Source organism: Cynocephalus volans, chromosome 8 (assembly GCF_027409185.1).
Source record: "Cynocephalus volans isolate mCynVol1 chromosome 8, mCynVol1.pri, whole genome shotgun sequence".
Lineage (NCBI taxonomy): Eukaryota > Metazoa > Chordata > Mammalia > Dermoptera > Cynocephalidae > Cynocephalus > Cynocephalus volans.
The window spans coordinates 149,703,095-149,729,562 of record NC_084467.1 but is presented as its reverse complement, the minus strand read 5'-3'; the positions used below and the strand labels follow the sequence as shown (position 1 = coordinate 149,729,562).

At 32.2% G+C, this 26,468-nt stretch overlaps 1 protein-coding gene across 2 annotated transcripts in view; it reads left to right on the top strand.

Annotated features, from left to right (window-relative positions):
* BRINP3 (BMP/retinoic acid inducible neural specific 3) overlaps nucleotides 1–26,468 on the top strand; it is a 366,300-nt gene that overhangs the window by 232,957 nt on the left and 106,875 nt on the right. For both annotated transcript variants that reach the window (XM_063106876.1, XM_063106877.1), the window contains 2 exons: nucleotides 4,159–4,264; nucleotides 10,626–10,862. In XM_063106876.1, coding sequence (XP_062962946.1) covers nucleotides 4,159–4,264; nucleotides 10,626–10,862 — 343 coding nt within the window. The remainder of the gene's footprint in view (nucleotides 1–4,158; nucleotides 4,265–10,625; nucleotides 10,863–26,468) is intronic.

The window sequence follows — 26,468 nt, the reverse complement described above, 5'->3', positions numbered from 1 at the left end:
TTCTATGTAATTCAACTACCAATTTTTTCCTAGACCAGTATTTCTGGTTTAATTTTGTGGATTATTCTTCCTCTATAGTGCTTTATTTGCATATTGATGTGAACTTAGTATAGTGTTAAGTGTGTGCGCAATGTAGTTCAAGGGTGAGCTTGATTTGGGCTGATTAAACTGCAGACACCCTGTCTCTGTCTAAACACAACAATGTTAACATTCAGTACTGATATAAGAAAAAGTTTTATGATGTCACCACCTTGATTGGGGGGTGGGATGGATAATTCCCATCCATTCTCACTAGAGCCATTACTGTGTCTTTGTTTTTTAACAGTTAACATCTGATAATAATTTAAATTTATTTTGAAGTGTTTGCTGTGGGCCAGGACCGTGATAATCACTTATCATGAATTATCTCATTTTATCTTTACAAACACTCTAAGCTGTAGGGAAATTTTAACTATTTCACCTTAAAGAGACTTGAAGCTTAGAAAGTTTCCTCTCTAGTGAGTAGTGGAGCTAGGCTAGAGACCCAGGCATGCTCATTTTACTCTATTTTTTAAAATTATATAATATTATTAGGATTTTGACTGGAAATATTTTAAATTTATAGTGTCTTAATTTGAAGACAATGAACTCTTTAATAGTACTATTTCCATTTAAGAATGTGGTATGTTTTTCTGATTGTTTATTCTTCTTTTGTTTCACTTTTTTCTTTTTCTTTTTTGCTTCAGATTGTTTTTCTTCAACTAGTTCTTATTGAATTAATTTCATAACTCGAATGCATTGCTGGGCCACAAAAATCTTTAGGCAAAAATCATCTTTATAATGTGTCAGCTGTAGGGAAATATGATATAAAGTAGCATTTTTTAAAATTCCCAAGTAAATTATCTGTTCTGATTTTATTTTGATCTAAGTAATTGAATCTATGTTATTTGTTTATAATGCCTTGCTACAAGGCATCTCTTTGAATTAAGAACGTAATTCATTTTTGTTTTTCTCTCTGTTAACATCTCCTTTCAAACATTATACATGTAGACCTCATAAACAGACTTTCATAGATTCACTGACTATCGAAATGTCAAGCTTTTGGTGACACATCTAATAATTTATTTTTTGGCAGAGTTAGTATCTCTACTGAAATGTTCATCTAATAAATTGGATTTTATTTTTTCTTTTTATTTGTACTCACCTCATTATTTTAAAAATAAAATAATAAAACAGAAATAAAATAATAATTCTGAACATATTTACTAGTGCTGACGCTAATAAGACATGCAAGGTTCTTAAATATAACACAGTTGTAAAAATATATTTGTTTTATGGACTATGTTAGAGTTTATACATTTTTATATTAAATCAGACAATGATCAGTGAATTCCTTTGCAAAGGACAGAGAAAAAAATAAAATTATAAACATGATATATTAGGTTTTTATTATTGTATATAGTGAAAAGTGAGAGATTAAAGCATTATATAGACATAGGTAGAGATAGAGATATTCATACCTCCTCTAAATTTATGTCTATTATTTAATTTTCTTACATATATTCTCAAGAACACAGTAACTGAATATAAGAAACTCTCTGTAATGAGATAAGATAATGTTATTTATCTTCCTTCAAGAGTTAAGTGTTAAGAGATTGACTTACAATTTCCAAGATCTCATGTGCATATAGCCAATTTTAGAAAACTTCCTTAAAATGACATTAAATATATATATATAATATTAAATTAAATTAAATACATTAAATATATATGTATATATAATATTGTGGTGTGTATGTTTGTGTGTGTGTTGGGAGGGGGGAATAGCTAAATTAAATGATATGACAAAATGAAGATTTAAATTACCTTCAACCCTAAGTATTTCCTTTGCTGCCTTTAATCAACCTTTTGCTCTTATGCTATTAATTATTTCTATTTGAATATTAATTCCTCACACATATTTGTTAAACATATAAGTACTAGGAATTATTTCCCTGAACAAAATAAGGGACATTCAGTAGCACCATTGGAAGACAGTAGGTAAGGGGAAGTCCGAAGCTGGTGTAAGTAATGCCTTGCTGTGATAAATCACATTGTCAATTGTTGCTGCACTCATAGTCAGTCTCTGTTACCATGAAGTATTTAACATTTAGAAAATATGATAATCCTGTTATGATACAAATTATTCATGCACTCAATGCATTTGAGCTGATATCTATGTCTATTCCTCTGTCTTCATCACCTGTAAGTTAGCGGCTCTCAAATTACTAGTCCCATTTTTGATACAACTTCACGGTCACTCTTCCTACTAGGTGCTTCCATCAGAGAGTTCACATGTTCAAAACCAAGCTCCCTTACATGTCCTCCACCGTGTAGCTTCTTTGCTCCTATCTGAAATTATCACTATGCTAGAAACTGCAATAGTCTCTCTCCCTCCTTCAATGTACATTTCCAGTGTTTCATAATTTTGCCAGTTCTAATCATTTTTCATAATCTGTCTTCTTCACATAAATCTTATTGCCACTGCTAATTCAGACTTTTGTTATTTCAATGATGACCTTAATGTCTTCCTTGTGTTAGTTTTCCCTAATGCTGCCTCCTTCTCTTTCTCTTAACCAGTGTCCATGGGCTTACACCAGAATGTAATATCCATGTGGACACTTGAGTGCACAAAATAGGCAATATCTCCTGCACTTGTAGAGTTTGCAGCTCTCACCTCTAGTGAGAGGTGTCAACAATAATCAGGATAAATGAGGAAATTATGTAGCATGTGAGAAGCTGATAACTACTGTGGAGAAAGTAGAAAAAGGTGAAAAGGAAAAAGAAAATGTGGTTGGCAGAGTAGGAGTAATTCACTTTAAATAGGTTGGTCCAGGAAGTCAAGAGAGTGACATATGAACAATAGCTTGGAGGAAGTGAAGGAATAAGCTTGAAAATGTTTTAAAAACAACATTCCAGATACTGAGATAGCAAGTCAAAGACCCCAAAGCAGGGGATGCCTAATGTGTTTGAGGAACAGTGAAGAAGCCAGTGGGGTGGGGCAGAGTAAATGAGAAGACGAGTTTAGAAAGCTAACGGGTAGCTGAATACGGCATCTTTCTAGTCCTATAAATGGCCCTAACTTTTACCCTGGGTGACTTTGGGAAGCCATGGCAGGATGGTAAACAGTGGAATGTACATATTTAAATTGTATGTTGCAAAGACTGTTCTTGTTATGGAGAAGAGAATTAAAAAAAAAAAAAAAACAAAGATCATTACTATACTCACCCACTTAGAATTTTTTTTTTAAATTTTCTTCAGGATAAATTTTCAGTCTCATATAATTGATTAAGCTTAGTCTCCTAATCTCCTGATACTGACCATTGCAAAACACCCGTGGAAATCAGTCCACGATATGAGATTCCATAATTTAGTACTAAAGCTGTGAACTATTAAACCTTAATTGCATAAAAAGGGTAAAATAATGTGGGTGGAAATCATCAAGGATTACTTTGTGTGGCTGTTTAAACATGAGCTTCATCTTGAGGATAGATAAAATTGATTAGTTGAAATTGAGAAGGGAGGCTTTTCTAATCAAGGGGGTAGTGGGGTGGAGGATTTTGTACAAACAAAGGCATAGAATTAAAGGGTCCAGCTTATAGAGGCAGATAACCTGTCTGTTGCAGAGAAGTAGGACAGATGAAAGTCAAACAGAGAGATGAGGTTTTGATGCCACCATAAAAGGAAAAAAATATATAGAGATTTTTAATAGACGAATAAAATGATAAAATCGGTTTTTAGGTAGTAGACTGGCACATAGCTCTGATTTACTGAGGAAAAGCAAACAAACAAAAGCAATTCTCGTATGAGTCAAAATGTTCTCTCTAACTTAAGGAGCATGCCCTTGTTGTATCTTGGATAAAATCAGTGACTTTATATGAGTTATGCTTTTGACCAAAGAGAGCTTCCATTGATATCCCAGAAGATTTATTCCTGACAAAAGGAAAGAAAATGCAGGAGGCAAAGGGAGTTACTGCTGTCCTCTGTGCTTAGGTATGTGTACTGCTGGTGTGTGTCAGACCCTAGACCTTTCAGTGACATTTACCCTCAAATGTATAATATTAATGTGACCACTACATTGAGCCGAAAGAACATTGTAAAGTCTGATTTATATAATAAAGTTGATGTTTTATTCATCAGGTAACAGAAACACGGACGGGTCCTCTTGGCTGCAGTAACTATGACAACCTAGATTCTGTCAGTTCTGTTCTGGTTCAGAGTCCTGAGAATAAGATTCAGTTGCAAGGTACGTAGGTTACATTTCATTAATTGTCGTTGAGCCTGGATGACAGTTTTATCCAATTGTGATTTCTTTTCTATTTTTTTTTTTTTTTAATAAACTGTGTGTACAGTGCTGGACTGTTAAAATTCTCATAAAAGGCTAATTTCATAATTGTTAACTGATATAAATATTCTAGACTAGATGATAAAAATGTCAAAATTAACTTTTCTTCTCAGATTAAGTAATATACAGAAATTGAAAATTTATCTTGAAAATATTTTTCTTACATACAGTAATCATTGTCTCATTAAGCAGCAGTTTCTGAATAAACTTGCCTGAGCTTTGACTTTTTTCTTATAGATTCCTGTAAAAGTTGTGATCATATTTATTCATAGTGTAAAATGAACTGTTGACACTTTGAGTTTAACCTAATATTTCAATGAAGGATTCATTTGTCTCCTGATAAATAGAAATGTACTTGAGAATATATTAACTAAATACTTATATTCACATCATTTCCATTTTAAAGATAGATTTTTTAATAATGGTAGTGATTTATCATTATTTTCTATTACCATATCTCATTAGCTGAATCAATACAGAGTGTTTTATTCATAGTAACTCTCAACAAATACATATTATCCCAGTAATGATTATGGGAATTCACACTTGCTCATTCTTACAGGCAGGAAAGGGTTATGAATACACGTGTTTAAATATGTACTAGTTGAACAACTTCAGAAAAGTCTTTGTTATGACACATTGTCTAAATTAAGTTGTCTGATCAAAGAGGTAATTTTGAGTTGTTATTCTCTCGTGCACCTTTTGAATTGTGTAACTTAGAGTTTCATTTACATTTTTCAGTTTTACATAAAAATGCTTTAAAAATTCTGAAATTCTACCATTTTTTCTTAACTTTTCAATCCTGAAAATGTTATGGCATTGGGTTGTTTAAATTACCCTAAATAGTAAATTATTGTTTATTTTGAATTGTGTAAAATTTACAAAGAGAACACTAAAAAATTTATCACTTTAAATGCTGACCAATTTATCAATATCAATTTTAGATTTAAAGTAATTGAAATATTTTCTCTAATTTAAATAGGAATTCAGTCCACCAATATTGCTTGTAATTCTCTACTGCTTACTTCTTTTTCATTTATAGATTAACTTTCCATCAGAATATTAACTTTGATCAAAAGTACAAAGAAAATTTATACCAATTTATTTGTTTATTTCAATTGGTTTATTATAAAAATACTTTTTAAAATTTAATTTAATTAATCAATATACAATGTAGTTGATTTTCGTCTCCCTTTCTGATTCCTCCTTCCTCTCTCCCTTCCCACCCATCAACATCATATCTGTTCACTTGTCTCAACAAGTTCAAGGAATTGTGATTGTTGTGTCTTCTTCCCCGACCCCCCATTTGTTTGTGTATTTATTTCTTTATTTTTAGCTCCCACAAATAAGTGAGAACATGTGGTATTTCTCTTTTGGTGCCTGACTTATTTCACTTAATATAAAGTTTTCTAAGTCCATCCACATTGCTGCGAATGGTGGCATTTCATTCTTTTTCATAGCATAATAGTATTCCATTGTGTAGATATACCACATTTTCCGTATCCATGCATCTGATGATGGACATTTGGGCTGTTTCCAATTCTTGGCTATTGTAAATAGTGCTAAAATAAACATTGGCGTACAGGTATCCCTTTGACATGATGATTTCCATTCCTCTGGGTATATTCCCAGCAGTGGAATCACTGGGTCATATGATAGATCGATCTGTAATTGTTTGAGGAAACTGCAAACCATTTTCCAAAAAGGCTGCACCATTTTGCAGTTCCACCAACAGTGTAAAAGGCTTCTTTTTTCTCCACAACCTCATCTGCATTTATCATTCTCAGTCTTTTGGCTATTAGCCATCCTAACTGGAGTGAGATGGTATCTCAGTGTGGTAAGACATTTATTTTTTATTGTCTGTGAATCAGTGATCAGTTTTAGAATTGTATTATATTATAAAAACAAAACTTCAGCTTCCTGTCTTGAAAAAAATTAGCAAGGGGGGAATAAATGAAGAAACACTTCCATTTTGTATAATTATTATTTTTATTCTTTTGAGTTAATGTGAGTAACTTAGAAATGTGCATCTCTATTGTTTTTTACTTTTTTCCTCTTGCCAGGCCTGTATTTTTAATGATCTATTGTGACTTTTTTGTATCCCTGAGGATACAAATACCTCTCCAAAGATAATCTTAGGGAATCAATTTTAAGACTCTCAATGCCCTATATACCCTTTCTTAAATTTGATCTGTATTTATAGTCCAAATATCATATTTATTAACCTTTCTAACCTCACCTTTAGTAGTAGCCCTTCACTTTATAAAAGCATGCAATCCATTAACCAATTCTGCCTCTGAGGGGTATAAAAAATCCTGGGTTATTGTATATGGCAATTGAAAAAACTGGTGTTGCTGAGGAATCTTTCATTGTAGACTTTTGTGTCTTTCATAGTCAGTTAGTTGGATAGATAGTTGGGTCAATGGATGGATAGATATAGAGATAAATTATATAGATATAAATACAGAGATAGTTTGTTTTGTGAATGTTGTGTATGTATGTCTATATATATGTTATCTATATTTATCTAGATATGTATAGGTTTTATATATATACATATATTCATATACTACTTTTAAAATGTGTAGTAGATGCCAAATCACCAAGATTAAATTCCATTAGTACGTATGTAATTGTATTGTAAAATTTTTATTTTTAAATATACATATTAGTAATGCAACAGAAATTACCTACTTTGGGCCCATTTAACATATAATGAAAACTTTAGATGGCAACTTAATTATGTCCAAGGGAGTACTTACTTTTTCAAAACTATTTTAGGTAGTATCTTCCCCAAACAGCACTGAAGAGCACAGTTAGCTAGTCGTTTTCACTTACCTGTTTCTCTTCATATAATATATGTTTATGTGATGCAAATTGCTTTACAATTTTCTTGATGTTCCTTATCAATTTTGTAAAATTATTTATGTTTATTCACCAAATATTGCTTCTTTTCTTTCTCTTCTTTTATTCTGGGGGTCCAGTGAAATGTATTTTAGACCTTTCCACCATAATACATATATCTTTTATGCTGTCTTCTGTATTTTATATCCTTTTGCCTTTTTATATTGTTTCATTATATTTATCTGACATATTTCAGTTTACTAATTATCTCTTCAGCTATGTTTATTATGCCATTAAATCCATCTTAACTTCAATTTATTTATTTTTATTTGGACAATATTCATTTGATTATTATTTATAATGTTCAGTTCCTTGCCAAAATTGTGTTTCATAATTTAATATTTGATCATGGTATTGAAATAATTTATAATTCATGTTTGATAGCCTCTGTGTTGTTCCTTGTCTTTTTATATGCTCATTATATTTTTAGTGAATTCTGTCGTTGTGTATGAAATTTGTAAAAATAATTTCAAATTATTGATGATGTCTTTTTTCTTCAGAGATTTACTTTTGTTTCCAATAGTACCTTAATCCATTTTGAATTGAGCTATTCGTAATTAGGCTTCCAACCTAGTGAATGCTAGTGGTTTTTTCGTTTTCTATTGTTTTGTTTTTCTTTATTCTTTGAGTATGTAACTTTTCCAGGTTCTTATAAATCATGAGGAAATTACTGTCTCTGCCATCATTGGTTCAGAGCATCAATGTTTGCTTTGTTGCTAGGCAAAACTCTGAGAAAAAGTATGTCCAATATTGGGCTCACTCCTGAGGGCTTCTCTTCTTGACAAGTTAACCCTACACAACTTCACTGTCTTATTGGCCTTTTGTCCGTTCAAAAAGATTATTTTAAATGTTTTATCCAGACTTTCTAGTTGTTTCCATTGAGAAGGTTGGTTCAAAACAAACTAGTTCTCCAACAGTAGAAACATCCATATTTCACTCTGCGGTTCTCAGCTTGTAGCAATTGCCCTGCCTCCCATCCTGGCTTTTACAGTAAACTCCTAGGCTCAGAACTCAGCTTCCTTAAGCCTTATCTCAACACCAGATAGACGTGCTCTAATGATAGCATTGTCTATTTCTACTGTCTTGTTTCCGTACATCTTTAAAAGCTTCCCTTGAGCAGACCCCATAAAAAAGTGCTATCATCTTTATAGATTGAAAGTGTTATGCAATAATTTCTTTTATAATTTCATTACTGTTATATGAATTCTCTGATTTTATTTTTTTGGTAAACTTAAGGCTGAAATAGATTAGTAGTTTCCAAATATCTGGTCCACATAACATTACAGTTACTTTAAATGTTTTAATAAGTATATACAGATTCCTGAGTCCCATTAGCAGAGACTGTGGCTTTTTCAGTAAGTTTTTAACTCTTAAAAGGAAGTTATTAGAAGAAATCACTAGATATTTCTGAAGCATACAGTAATTTGGTGACTTGTAGGACTAGACATTTAAGAATGTTTCTTACTTTACCATGCTGTGCTTCTAGGTCATTGGACGCATTTCACTTGCCTTACATAAATAAAGTACTGTGTAGTAGGTTCCCTCTCTTCCTTTCATATTAACTTTCCATCACCATTAGCCTAGCTTAGATCTTTTTATTCTTCTGTTGAAACTAATATTTTTTCTTTATACCTTCTATTTCCAAATAAGTACCACTCAGAGTATCCTACATGGTTAAAAGTTATTTAAATCCTAGTGAAGTAATTCCATACACTTCACCCTGATATAGGAATCCCAGTAACACAACTCCAAATTAATTTTTCTAAGCAACTCACTCACTGCATTCTTATAGCCCCTGTGCACTGAAGCTATAATATTACTTGCTATTTTTTAAAAAATATATATCTCACTGTTCATTCATGTGTGATGCTTTTTATGTATCATCCTTTGCCATGAACAACCAGTCCCTCAATGTTGAAAACTATTCATGTGTCAATAATATTCAAGTCCTATTTTTTTATGAAGATTTTTTTTTAATTTTGTGAACCTAACATAATTGCTTAGCCAATTAATTATATCAAGTGAATTAGGTCTATCCCTACTCTAATGCTTATTAAGTAGTATGGTATAATGTTATTATATAGTTGAAAATATATTGCAAATACTTTCAGGACAATATATGTGTCAGTCATCTTAATATTTGTATCTTATCTATCAGTTACCTTTCAAATAAAAGTCATTCAGTAATATTTTATTTGAGGTGAAATAAAAATTAATTTTAAAAAATGTGAGTGCCTGGAGTACCTTTCCTTACCCATATAGAGGTGCGATAATCTGAAAGAATGATATACATATATTTGTCAAACTAGTGGCAAAGTAGTTTTTTCCTAATCGTTAATTTATAATTTTTGTAAAATCAACCTTATATTTAAAAGTCAAGTGTAAAAATATTGATTTCTTTTCTTTTAGATAGGAAACATAAAAATTTTTTAAATCCAATTTTGTGGTAAGTAGCAATTTGGTATTGGTCAAAATTTCCCTTACTTCTGTTTATTTTTACCCACCGATTAGTTTGATTATTTAGCCTTTTTATTAAGTTTTCTTGATTGGCAAGAAATGCTGAAATTGAAACTGTATTTTTTTCTTGAAATATCATAATAAATGAAAACCCATAGAAATCCCAAAGTAATAATTTTGTAGCTTTTTAAATTTTTTGATATTTTTCTTAAGAGAAAGTGACTTTAACAAACTTGTGTGTAGAAAAGTGATGAGCTATATCTAGGACTATCTTTATACGTGGCAAGGAAATGAACTATAAATAACTAAATCAGTCTATCTGTTCCCCTGTAGTCAGTTTTAGTGATCATTCCTTAACAATAGAGTCATATAAATTATGTATTGTTAATGGCATGATATAAACCTTACCAGCAACTTTCTATAGTCTTTTACAAATTCCGCCACCCATTGTATTATATTAGTGTTGATGTGCACTGATAGACTAAAAGTAAAGCGAAAATATTGAAAATCATTTGAAATCATGTGATGGAAAACAAATACATATTTTTTAAAGGTATAGGTAGATAGGATCTATCTATTTTATATAAAAATAACAAAATATTCTGATCAATTATGTCAAAGAGTCACTCAAGTAAGCCTTAAAAACAAAATCAGAAAGTCTGAGATATTAGATATGTACATAATTTCTGAGATTCTGTATTCATGGAGTCAGCATATCTTTAAAGAATTATAAATATTTGCAATATTGTAGACAAGATGATTTTCTGATAGTTTTAAAATATGCTTAAATTTATAATTAAATATACTAAAATTTGTACTGTTTTAATTGTATATGGTAAATATGTCTTTTACTTTTTTCTTTAACAAAGTAAACTTGTTTTATTGCTTTGCTTGTTCCCAGGGCTTCAAGCACTCCTTCCAGACTACCTTCAGGAACGTTTTGTGCAAGCGGCTTTGACCTACATCGCTTGCAATTCAGAGGGAGAGTTTATCTGCAAGGACAATGACTGCTGGTGTCAGTGTGGTCCCAAATTTCCAGAATGCAACTGCCCCTCCATGGACATTCAAGCCATGGAAGAGAATCTTCTTCGAATAACTGAAACCTGGAAAGCCTACAACAGTGATTTTGAGGAGTCAGGTAAGACATATATTTCAGTGTTAACACTTTTAGACTTTGATAAGAAAAGTATGTTGAAAAGAATATTTTACCTTTTTGGAATAAACGATTACATGCTTGGAAGGGTTTTAATATTTTATTATTCTTTCTAGTGGACATTTTATACTGCTTTTATAACTTTTTTCAGTATTTTACTGAAAGAATAAATGATGTTTTGTGTATTGCTATGCTATTGGAACTAAAGTCTAGTCTACTCTTGATTGAGGCATTAGTCATTTAATAGAGTTCTTGCCTTTTTCAATACAAGAATTTATCATCTGATACCTCTGATGCCACTCTGAACTTTTCTAGTGGTTCCTGATTTTCACTGGTGAGGCATAATGTATGTAGCATTTTCCTTTCCAAACCTTGTTTACATTATCATGATTCTCATGAGTGCTCAGCTGTACTTGACTACTTACTTTTAAAATCGAAGTTAGGTCAATTTTAGTTGAGTAGTGTTTCTGGGTTTTTGTTTTTTTGTTATTTCTGAAGTTTTATGAGTGCGTATATGTGTTTTTAATACTGCTTTTTTATTGGATGCGTAACCTGTAATAGTTTACATTTTTTAAAGCATTGAACTTGCAACAATAAAAGATGAAAGGGTACCTCAACATAAAAATTAAAATATTGATAGGAGCATTTATGATAATTCATGATATAAGAATAATAAAAATCCTCATTGTATGGTGAGTATACTTATGTAGAATTTACTCAAAAGTGTCTAACATGACTAACTTTCAAATAGGCAAAGAGGTTTAACTGCCAAGAGGTCAGATTTATATGCTCAAATGTTATAATTATTCTGTTCATTCATTTAGCCAAACACACGTAAAAGGTGACAAAAATATGTTCCACACAGAAAAGAATACATCTGATGGTTTTAGTAAAACACTACCTCTCTGTTGGGAAGAATCACAAAATTATAGAATAAAAGGGTAAGTACAGATTTAGGAAGAGTTAATAGATTTAGGTTTTCTTCACATATATTTTCATCAAAATAGTGCCTAAAAACAAACTCATAGACGCAGAGTACATAATTGTGGTTACCAAAGGCTGAATATGAGGTAAACGGGGAGATGATGGTCAAACTTACAAAGTTTCAGTTAAATATCTCCTGCACAACATGGTCTCTAAAGGCAATAATAACATATTGTGTATTTTAAAATTGTTGAGAGTAAATTTCAAATATTCTTACCACAAAAAGTGACAAGTAGTTGAGGTGATGGACATGCTAATTAGCTTGATTTAGTTATTCCACATTATACACATATATATTTGATCATAAAATCAAATTGTATCCCATAAATATATACAGTTATAACTCATCAATTCACAATAAAATTATAATTATAGAATATAAATACCTACTAAAGGAAGGGGCTTGACGACAAAAAAAGCTAGGATGGAAAACACTAGAGAGAATGATGAACTGGCACTGAGTTTCTATACTTGCTTTTCTTTGGGGCGTATTTATAAATTTGAGACCGATTTCAAGGCTAAAGATCTAGGATTAGCCTCTGGAGAATAAAAACACTGCCACTCCAGGATAGATAAATCAGAAGACACTTTTGCAGTCACACTAGGTTAAAATGATATAATTGGGGTTTAAGTGGTCTTAAATGCATGGCCAATGTAGGGGCCTAAGGAAAACGTCTTCACCCCTAAAGGTTCATTCATAAAAATCACTGACGAACTTGGATCAATACATAGCAAAGGCATAACAGATTTTATTATTTAACATGCTGGGAGAGGGCAAAGTACAGGGGAATCACGAGAGTAATGTTCCGATTTTTCATTGGGATACAGACCTTGTATATCCATCCTCACAGGGAAAAGAGAGATGGGGGGTGTAGCAGTAAATGATTCTTAGAGGGGTGCAGTGGGCCTAGAGAACACATAGTGGCCTGGGACAAAGTCTATTTGGCCAGCAGAGCAGAAGATGACTGGTAAATGATTCTCTACAAAATACTAAATAGGACCAAAATAGAAGACAATAGTCTGTGACAAAAGTTAGTCCAGGTGTCTTGACAGATTCCAGTCTTCCTTCCTGTGATATGAGTTAAGTTAATGAAAACTCAGAGAAAGGACCAGAGGTAATTTTCTTCTTTGGTGAGTCCAGACTTTTAGGCAGAAAAGGGAACAGCTTCATACTGTCCTTTGAGAGTGACAGAGAATTGACATAGGGGAGGGTGGGAGAGACGATGGTGTCAGAGAGATCTTGAGGCTGCTTCTTTCTTCCAGCATGTCAAAGCACTGTATTTTGGGGTAACAGCTTTTTACACCCCAACAAGGGGGATAAATAAATGTATAAATAAAATACATGTAGGATTTTAACATACGACAATAATGCAATGATGGGTGGTGAATGAAAAGAGTTAAACTATTCTAAGTATTCTAAGTTACTGGGATTGTTGATGTGTTAAGAGATGTAATTTGTATTTGATTACAATAAACCAAGGATATATATTGTAATCTCTAGACTAGCCACTAAAATATAAAAAATATATATATTTAATTTACATAGAAGAAAATCAAATAAAAATAATTTGAATTCTTTAAAATAAAACCATAAAGAAGAAAATGGGAAAAATCATCTAGGTCAATAAGTAAATGCAGTGTAAAGGGAAAGGATTGAATTGTCTTTTTAATAAAGTGTGTTGGATCGAGTATAATACCACTGTGAAGGTTATTATATTAAATATTTTATTTTGCTTTTTACATCAAATATTCTAAGTAAAATACTAATAGTGTAGGACTGGTTATAATAATAGTAATGCTAATTATGGACTATTTGCTGTTTACTAGAACTATGCTTTAAATATATGGAAATAAATCAGTTGAAGCTAAAGGGTGGAAAATATATATAATGTAAACAACACCCAAAAGAATAATGGAGTACATTTTAAAGGGCAATACATGAGCTGAGATACTGTGTAAATATTTCATCATAATAAAATAGTCCAAAAATAATTTAAAATAGTCCAACAGGAATATGTATGTCACAATTATTAATTTATATGAAGTGTAAGATACATTTTCCCCAGACCAGTTAAACAGGAAGGGAAAACTTTATTCAAGGCTGTTGTAGTAAACTAAAGAGGCTTCCAACAGGTGAGAGAGGTTGAACTAAATTTCACTGAAACAAAAGGCGGGAGGATTTTAAAAGCAGGGGTGCACTCAAGAAAGAGTACAAGAGGACATTAGCAGGGAGATGGTAAATGTGTTTGCTGACTGTTGATTACTGAGGTCAGACTCTGATCCTTTCATAGAGACAGGAGATAGAAGTGCTATCTCCTTCAGTGATTATATTTTAAAGGGATTCCCCCAGGTCTCTGAGAAAGACATGTCTGGTTTGTAGATTTCTATCTTAAAGGCACAGAGAAAGAATTTACAATCACCAAGTTTTCTTAAGTAAATTCTCTAAGACAAGGGAGGTCAGGGACCTATAGACAGGAAGAAGCCTGTTCAAAGTTTCGTCAAGCTGAGGAAAGTGTTCAGGCCCTCTTGGCCAATACCAAATAACATAGCCTCAAAAGCCATGAAGAAAAATGTGACAGAACTAAAAGAAACAAAAGGCACATGCACAATCATATGTGAGATTTTAACATACCTCTCAATAGATGAAAGAACAAACAGTATCAGTGAAGATTTACTAAATTTAAACACAAAGCTAACAAACGACTAAAATAAAATATATAGAACACTGAACACAAAAACATGGCAATATATCATGACCAAACAGAATTTAATACAAGATTAAATCTAAAAATATTTATCAAATTGTTTCATCACAATGATGGGAAATAGAATGAAAACATGAAAACTCATTAAATTTGTATTTTTCCAGTGTCATTCATGTAATATTTACTAAATTTCACCATGTACCAGGACACAAAGTAAGCCTGAACAAATTGCAAAAGATTCAAATCATTTAGAGTATGTTTTCTGACCATAAGACGATCAAGCAGAAATCAATGACTAGAAGATAAATGGGCAAATGACATTTGCCTGAAACTTAAAAAATAGACTTCTATATAATCCAGGGTCAAGAAATTTTTTAAAAAAGAGAAAAAAATGTTGACATGAACAGTAATAGAAATCAGATATATCAAAGCTTTTGTAATGCAACTCAAGAATCGCTTTAGGATAAATGTATAGCCTTACAGCGTGTTTTAGAAAACAAAAAGGCTGGAAATCAATTATTTAAGCTTTCATTTTAAACATTTTAAAAACGAGTAATTTTTCTTCAAATTGATACAAAGGAAAGAGGAAAGTGAAGGAGACAAGAGTAGAAATCAAGTCAATGGAGAACATTCAGTGGGGAGAGGAAAGCCACAGAGCCAAATTGTTGGTTCTTTTTGAAAAGATTATTAAAACAAATAAGAACGAAGGATAATCAAGAAAGAAAATGAAAAAAAAATTACAAAGCCTCAGTATCAGGAATGTGAAAGGGCACTTCATTAGAGACACTATACAAATTACAAAAATTTTATGAGGAAGAACATTACACCAATAAGTTTACCAATTTAGATGTACTAGAAAAACTTTTTCCAAAAGTAAGTTTATCAAACTCGACAGGAAATGAGAGTACAAATCTCAGTCACTCATTATATTTGACAAAAAAAAAAAAAAATGTATCTTTTATTAAAAAGCTTCACTCAAAGGAATTTCTTTCAGAAGTAGAAAGATAAAGAAAATTATAAACAATTTTTCTTCTGAATATAGATGCAAAATTTCTAACAAAATGGTCGTGATACATAGAGAGCAATATATAAAAAGGGCAATATATTACGAAAAATTGAATTTATTAAATGATTTAGTTTAAAAATATTTATCAAATTATTTGATCATAGTGATAGGAAATAGAATAAAAACTTAGTAAATTTAGAAAAAGAAATACCCACACATGTTTAAAAAAAAAATCTTTAAACAAACTAGGAATACATAGAATCTTCCATATTTTAATAAGAATTACTATAAAAATTTCATATAAAAAGGTGAAAATTTGAAAGCTTTCCCCCTGAAGTCTGGAATGTGACAATGATGTCCATTCTCACTACTTCAGTTAAAAATAGAAGGTCATAGTCAATTCAATTAGGTAAGATAAAAAAAATACAGGCATAATTATTGGAAAGGAAAAATAAAGTTATATCAGAGATAATATAATTGTATACATAGAAAATTCAAAATATAAACTATTTTAATAAGCTAATTTAGCATGTTAGCTGTATAAAAGGTCAATATATGAAATAATTTGCACAAGACTACTTCAGAAAGTTCATGGAGAAATAGAATTAAAAGATATGAATCTTTTCATGAACTTTTCTATTTACCCTTGACAATCATATACCAGAAACAAATTGAAAATAAAAAGTTGAAGTTAATACAATTTGTAAGAGCAAAAAAATAATCAAATATCTTGACATACATCAAATGAAAAAATGTACCTCGCTGAGATATAAAATATCTCTCTACACTGAAAACCACAAAATATAACTAAGAAAAAAATAAGAGAACCTTAAGTCGAGGGCTATATCAAGTTCAAGGACTGAAAGACTTTATATGTAACAATGTTGAGTCTTCCCAAAATGATCTCCTAAACCCAATTGCAATAAAAAGTCCCACAGTTTTTATTTCCCCAGAAAGTGGCAAGCTGATTTTAGAATTTATATAGTAATACAGTAGACTTAGTATAGCCAAGATAACCTCATAAAATAATAAAGCTAGAAGAATATTAGATACTTAAAGCTCTTGAAAATGTTGAGAAATTAAGAACAGACATACTAAACAATGGAAGAGAAAAGAGTGTACAGAAAAAAAAATCTACATACATATGGTTTCATTTTTACCTAACGTAGTGAAAAGGAAAAGAATGGAATGAATAAACAAACAAATCTGGGTCTTTGGGTAACTATACATAAAGGAAATTAATCTTTGCTCGTACTTCACACCACATCAAAAAGTTAGACCCATATTGATTGTTGATCTATATATGGAAACATAGAAAAAACTAAAAACTTTAGAAAAGAAAACCTAGGAGAAGATTTTCCTGGGTAAGCAAAAATGTCTTGAACAGAATACAAAACACTAACAAAACAAAAAAACCAAAACAAAACAAAAACTTGAATATAATAAAAATTAAAACTTCTATTCATCAATAGACACCTGTAAGAAAATGAGAAGGCAATCTGTAAAAAGAGGAGGATACTTGCAACACATTTTCCAAAAGTCCTCTTGAGAATATATATATAGAACTCCTTATAATCAATTAGAAAGATACAGACATCCCAGTAAAGAAATGGTCAAAAAATGTCAATGCCTTGAAAAAGAGGGTAAATATGACAAAGTGTTTCATAACATTAAGTCATCAGAAAAAGGCAAATAAAAGCTGATACCACTACATACTACTAGAATGGCTAAAATTGAAAAAAAAAAAAAAGAAGGAAGAAAGGTAGGGAAAGAGGAAGAGGGGAGGGAATAACAAGTAAAATGAGAATTTTAAACAACTGAACCTCATGGGTGTGTAATTGACTTCTCTCTGGAAAAAATATGTTTCAATATCTACCAAAGATGAATATATTATTTCCTATGACCCAGCAATTTAATTTCTTGGTAGAACCTTGAAAGAAATAGGCACATATTTGCAGCAACATAAATATATAAAAATGTACAAGATGTTTATTGTAGCATTATTCTGAATGCCCTGAAGGTGGACATTACCAAAAAAAAAGCATTCCTAGAAAAGATTAAAAAATTGTCATATATTTACAGTAGGAAATTCTATAAAATTAAGAGGATAATCGACCCAAATATGATTGTGTCTCAAATATCACATTGAACAGAAGAAGCAGACTCAAAAGAATACACATTATATAATTCTATTTATATTAAATATAAAAACAAGCAAAGCCTGTCTCCATACTATTATAAATCAGGGCAATGGGACCTTTGCTGAGACAAGGGCTGATGTAATGGATGAGGGTCTGGCAGCCTTCTTTGATGCTAGAAACTCAATTCTTTATCCAGAGGCTGGCTGTGTAGGAGTGTTCGGTGTCTGAAAAATCTCTTACAGTACACTTACAGTATATGCATTTTTTCTGCATTTATGTAGTAAGTTCTTACAGATGAAAAAAGAGAAACATTTTGACAACGAAATAGTCTGAAAGACATAATCTCAGTAATTGAATGAACTAATATTTTTAAAGCTCACTGTACGTTATATGTTCAAATTTGTAGTTCATTGGTATAAAACCTAACGTGGGATATTCAATGATGAGATATTTGAAGTACTAGTTTAGAAACTAGTCCTAATAGAAGTCAGATTTTTTAATCTTATCCCATAATTGGGTTGTCCATTTCCTGTTTAGAAGAGGCTCTTGCCATACTGAAATTAGTTGTGTTAATGTTGGGACAGTAATTATCTACAGGATAAATCTATTTTCTGAAACAATCTCTGCAACTATTTATAATATTGAAAATTTTAATATTTAAGTCTTTGTTCTAATTGGTGATCTGGTGTATTTAGCGGATTCATATTTAATTTGAGGAGTTGCTGTAAATTTTATAATTCATCTCAGACAATATTTTTTTTTTCTAGTTTCAGTGTATAGATAGTTAAAGAATAAACCCAAACTTTTTGTTAGTATATTACATCTTTGATAAAACCCCATCCACTTATCTGCGTTTGGAACTAAACAAGGGTAAAAATATTTTATTTTTATTGATCTCCTTAGAAAAATGCATGGAAGAGTATATTTGATAGTTTTGGAAAGAGCTCATTTTTTGAGAAAAACTGTTTTTGCCTTATGGAGATAAACAAAATAGAAGTAATGAGGCAGATACTGCATTGGGAAAAAATTTCTAATATTCTCACCACCCACAGACTCCTATAAGTTGTTAACCTTTATTCTAAGTATCTTGATTGTAAGAAAATGTACCAGGTTTCTCATTTCTGTGGTGGTTGGAATAGCAGCAGTACTATGTACAAGTGCACTTTTTATCTGTTTGTGCTAGAGAGTCTTCAATTTCAGGTAAAAGAGATAGTAATTTGTGTGTACTTACCTGTATGCCTAAAATTCAACTCTTGTCATACTCTAGACAATGCAAACTGTGGTGACATTTTAGGTTTCTTTCAAATGTTTAATTCTTCTTAACTTGAAAAATTAAACAAATGCAAGCAAATAATCATATCTAAAAGTCATTTTTATTAAAACTTAGAAACATAGTTTATTTTTGTTATTTTATTAAAATAGAATATTCATCTGAATTTAGGAAATTCTTCCTTTAATACAAATAGCAACATAAAGTATGTCAGAGTGCACACCACAACAATATAGAACGTCGACACCATCACCACACCAAAATTAGGAAGAAAATAAGTTGCGTATTTTATTGGGGCAAGAAAACTTGTGTGTAAATGTCTTTCTGTTGTGTGTGTTTTCTATTTTAACCAAGTGTAAAATTCAGTCAGTACATCAGATTAGCATAGAATATTAAGCCATTTTCATATTTGATTATATTTGATTCATTTTGTTCTGTTATATGCAAGTTCTGGAAAATACACTTGTTACAGCCTGCAAATAAGTGTCACAGAATTTGAAAATAATATGTATTTCTCTTTTTATATCTTACAACCTGAGAAAATTTCTGACTGTAAGAACAATATTTACACAAACCTGCTCATTCGCTTCCTTTACATTTTTGGAGAAAAATAATAGTGTTGTTTAAGAAATATTGGTGGTGTAAATTAGCCATTGATTGGAATAAAAGAAATGATATAGGAAAAATAGAGAGAGAAATACAGAGGCAGAACAAAGTGAAACTCACACACACCCTAACAATAGCAGTAATCGAACCAAAGTTTGGTTTGTGTTATATTTAATTAGACAAAAATAACAATCTTCTTCCAGTTTCTTAAAGACAATATCTACCCAGATCTGGATCAAAAATTCCAACTTAATGAGAAAACTGAAAATATTTGCAGTTTTACACATATATCTAAATGATTATAACCAATTTTTATTTTAGATTGGATTATGCAACCATTTACCAAAATTGCCAGAAAAACAAAGAATCACCAAATAGATGACAATGCATTATCATTTCCAAGTAATTTTCTGAGCTAGCCACAACTCTTTTCTGGATGACTGAAAACTAATTACTTAAGCTATAATTATGTTATATGGTGATGTTGTTACAAGTAACAATCTTAACAAAAAATAAAGAACTTGATTTATATAAAGCACAAATATTTTAGAAATTTTTTGACATAACTTTGCTTTTGGAAAAATTGTGTTATACTTGAAAATCAAAGGTGTATTATATACTGTCAACATGTATCTTTATCAGGATCATGTCCTATTAAATGTAAGAATATTTATTTGCTGATCCAAAAATCGCAGTCGGAGGCTACTGTGCAGATGGGAATTGTGTAGGCATTACTTTTACAGAACACTATCCATTTTGACAGTTCATCTGAAATGGATAAACTTTTTAATGCTATAAAGACAAAATATATTGAATGTTACAGTACTAAAAAGGTTGTGTAAGCTTTATTTACAAACTTTTAAAAAATAACCTATTTTCTCTTGTTATTTTTATGTGAGCTATTCTTAACTTTATTTCTCAAAAACAGTTTCTCCCTCAGCTAGTATTTAACTATGAGTTTATGGAGAAAGGCCATTTACCAGGGAAAATAAGTATATCTGAATTAAGTATTTGAATTTTAACTAACAGTCTTCTTTACATGTTATAATCTCTAATAAAATCCTACTATTTGGGCCGAGCCCGTGGCGCACTCGGGAGAGCGCAGCGCCGCGGGTTCGGATCCTATATAGGAATGGCCGGTGCACGCACTGGCTGAGTGCCGGTCACGAAAAAAACAAAAAAATATATATATATATCCTAGTATTTGCTGCTCAGTCTTCGTTCTCCTTCCCTGACAGTAAAGTATCCCAAATTTTCTTTGAGGAATTTCTATTTCGTTCTCAGTATTGCACACTGTATGCGACTGAGCTCAAACTGAGATCCAGAATTGCTCTCTGATTAATGCAAGCTGCCACAAAAATCCACTTCCTCGGCTACAAAGATCAGTTCTAGACACATGAAAAACTGGATCAATGAGACCCAGAAATATGTTCCCTAGGAGCATTTGGAAAAGAGGAAAGATTCCTTATGTTTCCCCAAAGCTATAGGGAGTGCTATTAGCTCTTCTTACACGTGAAAGAAGAACATTAAGAGAATTAGAAGCCTGTCTTGCAACAGGAAGATTTGCTTGAGCTATTTGAGAGAGAGAGAAAAAAAAAAAAAATCCTTCTTTGGTTACCCCAGTGAGCTGTTGAATCCTTCCTGCTTCAAGCTTACCTTGCTTCTAGAGTTCAGTTACATGAGCCAATAAATCTAACTCTCTGTTAAGTCAGTTGGAGATGGTTTATCATTCAGCACAGGCTAGATTACCCTATTGTAATAAAGAACTCCCCAAATCTTTGAGTTATAACATTAAAGTTTATTTTTTTCCTCACTTGTTTATTGCAACTTTGCTGTAGGTTTTACTCTGTCTCCTACTTCCTGGACTTGGGCTAACAAAGAGCCCTCATATGGAAAAGTGATCACCATGGCAGAAGGGGAAAACATGGCACGCGATGTATGCACTGAGCCTTAAAGCTCTAGCCAGAAGATAATAAATGACACACCTGCTAAAATCCCATTGGTCCAAAGAAATTATCCATGGCTGGCACAAGGAGGGCTTTTTCCTTGAATGCGAGCCTGAAGATCTGTGAAAATTTCTGATGACTCTACAGTGCACTGTTTTGATCACTAGATACTCAATTTACATCTCTTCTCAGATGCAAAACACATTTACCCCATTCCCCAAAGAAACAGAAAAGTATCATCTATTCCTGAGTGTAGCTCCATGAGTGAGGCTTTGTAGCCTCTTAATCAAATCTAGATGTGTTTTTTTTTTCCTTTGATTCTGAGACATGAACCGAAAAGCATGATATCTATTCCAGACATACTACATGCCAAGGCAGAGTTGGCTAGCATAATTACAATAAGCACTTCCAGTCAGAAGGGGGGACCATGAGGCACAAAACTCAAGTTTGAAACAATTATGAAATTTCAATGGCGAGATATTTTGAGGACCTGAACCTGGATGTAGGGAATGTTCCTTGAAGAGTCTTCAGTTTTTATTTCTGAGAACAGCTCTCTTGTCTACTCTTTTCCATGGACCCAAACTCCAACATATGGGTGATTCTCCCTATTTCATTGTCCTTCTTTGACAAATCTGAGCTGATAATTGGAAAAAAATGCTTGGGTACAGCTTTCTCATCCTGCTTTCTGCCAAAACATTGGGAATCAAAGGGCATTTTAAATCTTAAACTTCACTTGCTTTTAGCTTGGAGTCATGATTTCTTTGGCAATACAGCTCATGTAAAAATTATCCAGCCTTTGGAGAAACTTATGTTGAATGAAATAAGCGAAGCACAGAGGATGAATTCCATATGTACTCACTCATAAGTGGGAGCTGAGAGAGAAAGAAGGAAAGAAAGACCACAGTGGGGCGTTGGACTGGCGGAGTGAGAAAACATACCTAGGGATACAAAGTGGAGTGGGAAAAGGGTAATGGAGATAATTGAGTGGGGGACGGGGTATAATCACAGTTCATGGTAGTGGGCATGCTGCCAGTATGGATCTGGCCATCACATCTTAGGCACTGTGGTGACAATTTGCTCTGTACTCCATGAATCTTCATAACCAATAAAAAAAAATTAACTGGCCTTTTACTATTTGTCCTTTTACAGTTCAACTTGGCCTTTTACAGTTTCATGGGCCAATAGCCACACCCACAGTTTTTCTTAGATATGTTTTCCATACTTGATGTTTTTTGTTTTTTTTTTTTCCTATTTCACTCTATTCCTCCTTCCTTTCTCTTGTTTGAATTATGGGATTTGTTAGACTCCTTCGCTTATGCTTTGGTGTCCAATTGAGAGTATTTACTAGATGCCACCACCTTTGTTCTGCATACTCCCTAAAACAAATAAGTGTATTCCATGGTCTTGACAAGGAGCATGGAGGCCATACACATCCCGTCCTTGCTCTGAGGCTGAATTATAATTGGTCTTTATAAGCAAATGAGTTACTTTAATATTGGGATTTGAGAGGCAGTTGCCTCTTTCAACTCTATCTGATTCACAGTCTCTCTCTCTATTCCCTTTTATTCATGCTTGCAAACTCAAAAATTCTCTTGTGAGTTTGAGATTGCATTTCAGACAAGAAATATATGTAATGCTGCAGAAGTGCACAATTCAAAATTCTCTTTGGATTTTGACATTTCTCTTTATTTTTCTTCGTAACTTATCCATTGCAAGTTGGCTATGATGTCTTTTCTATGTGTTCTCACTCCAGGATGTGGGCTAACAGTGCAGCCACCATCTAGATACATGTTTCACAGTGACAGAGGGTTATTTCTTGCTGCACTTTGCCAGAAATAGTTACCAGCAGCAGAACTAGCATTCTGTTTTTTGACATCTGAGTTTATTGGGTATATGGCTTTTTTTTCCCGGTTACTGCAGGTGACAGTTTTATCACCTTTTTCCTAACTGTTTAACATGGATTGTCATCAGTCCCATTCCAGCTTCTGTTAAAGTGCTCTTGACACCTCCCCAACCCACCAAGTCAGTGCCACAACTGTAGGCCCTTGTATTTTTCACTGCTACTAGTCCCCTCCATTTCTACATCCAGTTTTTGTGTAAGTCAGGATCAGCCTGGTAATAATACAGTAACAATCCTAAAATCTCAGATAAAAACTACTATCATTTCTTGTTCACATTTCCTGTCCTCCGTGTGTTATTTATGGTCTCTGCTCTGTTTTGTTCTCATCCTGGACCCCGGCTGAAGGAGACATCACCATCTGGAGTGATTTGGTTACAGAGGCAGTGGCAGAGAGTGCTAGTCAGTGGTTACTGGCTCTTAGATGAATTTCTGGAAAGCAATTCACATTACTTACGATCAGATTTTGTAGCCAAACCTAATTTCAAAGGAAACATGAAAATGTCGTTTTACCGTGTGCTTAGAAGAGAAGAGGATCCAGAATGTTTCTGAGCAGCCAAAATGTCAGCCACAGTTGGCTTTTCAGTTACACAAAACTGGAAACATTCTGTATTGTCTAAGCATGTAATCTCAGATGGGTATATATAAATTTTGCTCTTGCTATCTGACATTCTCCACTCTTCTGTATTAATTATCAGTCAAATGAGATGTATCTATAGTTCAGTGAACTTTGATGCATTCAATCCACCATACCCATCATTTTGTCCAATCTAAACAGCTCAAAGTAACAAGCCCTCTGATCTGATCATTAGCAAATCATTTAATCACCGAAAACTTCAGCTACTTTGTTTGCACTTCTGTAACCTTATTTAGATTTTATAGACTAGATATCAAATTCTCATTTTAAATGAACTATCACGTATAATATTGCCTTCTCATAGGTAAAGCTTTTTGGCGATCATACGCCTTTCTTTATAACATAACTCTTTTGAAGGAATCGGTAGTTGAAATATAAGAGTTAAGGGAAAGAAAAACAAGCCTTTCATAATGCCAAGTTTCAATCTTGATTCCCACGATATCAGTATATTTTTAGTTTACTGTGATGATCTGCTTAGTGACTGTAATGTAATTTATAGATATCTCCAGTAGCAGAGACAATATGCAGCTCCAAGACTGATACAGCGAAACCAGTGTTTCCGCTGCTGTTTGTTTTGATTGGTCAGTGTTTCCACTCTGATTCATCAATGCCTGACTGTACCAGTGCTTAATATATTATGAATATCACCTTTGCCATTATAAAATTTTATTCTGTACTTCAATTAATGTTTTAGCATCATCTGAAAAAAAGATGGTTGTGGAGTGCCAAACAGGTGTTTTATGTAACGATTCCTGATTGAGATCCCAGAAGGCTTTCTGCCAAATGCCTCCTACCTGTTCCAGTTGGCCTGATGCATTTGCTTGCTTAGATCAGCGCATCACTCCAGCTATCTGAAAAGAGTTTGACATGTCTTGAGGGCAGAGAACAACATATTTCTTTGCATCATTACACAGAAACTAGTTCAGTGTGCCATGTATAGTAGACACATTATCTATGGCAATACATGTCAATTAGTTGGTAAATGAGATAACAAAATATCTGTTATGGCTGGACAATGCTCGTGCATTCAATTTGATCTACCTCATTCAGTGCATCTTGGAATGTCACAATAATTGTAACAATATTTGTTTTTTCAGTAGGTGTATTCTAAAAAATAATTCTAAAGAACAAAAATACTTTAATGCTATTTTGAATTTTGTATAGGTATTTTGAGGGCTTTTTTGTTTGTTTCTATTTTGTATTCATTTCTGTCACTCAAATCTGAATAACAGCATGAAAAATGGCTTTTCATTAGTCTTCACAATAAGATGATAGAATATATAGATGTACCAGAACACACAGTATATATATATACTTTTTCCATTAAACTCCATTTAAATTCATGAAAATTATCAGAAATTATGTTTAAAATGTTTAATTATTATAAATAAACACCTTTACTTATTATAAAGAATTATCTCTCAGTATAAATGTGTGTGTGTTTGTTGTACAGCTATCATAGTCTGTGTTTATTTGAAGTCATAATTCATTCAGATATTCAGTTTAATCTGAAAGAGATCATTCTGGGCTTTAATTCGGTATCATAAAAACAAAATAAATGATGACTTAATTAACTGTTTTCTTGTTTGTTTTTGTCATATTAGCACAGACTATGGTGAGGAGAGATTAATAAATAATACTGTGTATTTGGAAAATTTTTACTTGCTATTGTATGGTTAGTTTTATCAAAGTATATGTGATGAATTCTTTAGGTTGTGTGCTATTTACACCACCACTTGGATCATTTTGAAAACAAAAAAATAGTTATTCATTTCAGCTATAAACTCTTACAAGCCATACCAAATGCTATGAATGCTCAATGCATTCGTACCTTTTGCAATGACCTCTTAATAGACTTTGTTAAAATATAATATAATATACACAATTCTTCATGTGTTGTCTATTCCATTATTGTATAAATTTAATTTTTGGCAGTATTCCCTTATAATGACAAACTAACAAGTAAATTTACTCATTCATTTTCAGAGAAATGTCTAATTTATTTTCTGATTTCATCATCCTGCTAAAATAGATGAGTGATTTCTTTATATATGAGCAGAGATAATTTTGGTGTATTTTACATGAACTGCTTTTGTCAATTATTTAATTGATAAATGAAGACAGCAGTATATAAAATTTTGACCTGAACTTTTGGATGCATGCAGATATATGCAATGGTAGAGAATTATAAATTAATGCAAAGTCAAAGTATAGCATGTGGTATATAGCATGTGAAATATTTTCTATTTGGTCATCACATCTCTCAAAATAGATGTTTAAAGTATACCAAACAATTTTCAAGACTGTCAGATGAAATTGACTTGCAGTGTAAGGTTGTCACTCATGCTCTTCAGCAAAATAAGAAAATTAACATTCCAACATCTTGAAGTTAGGTATGA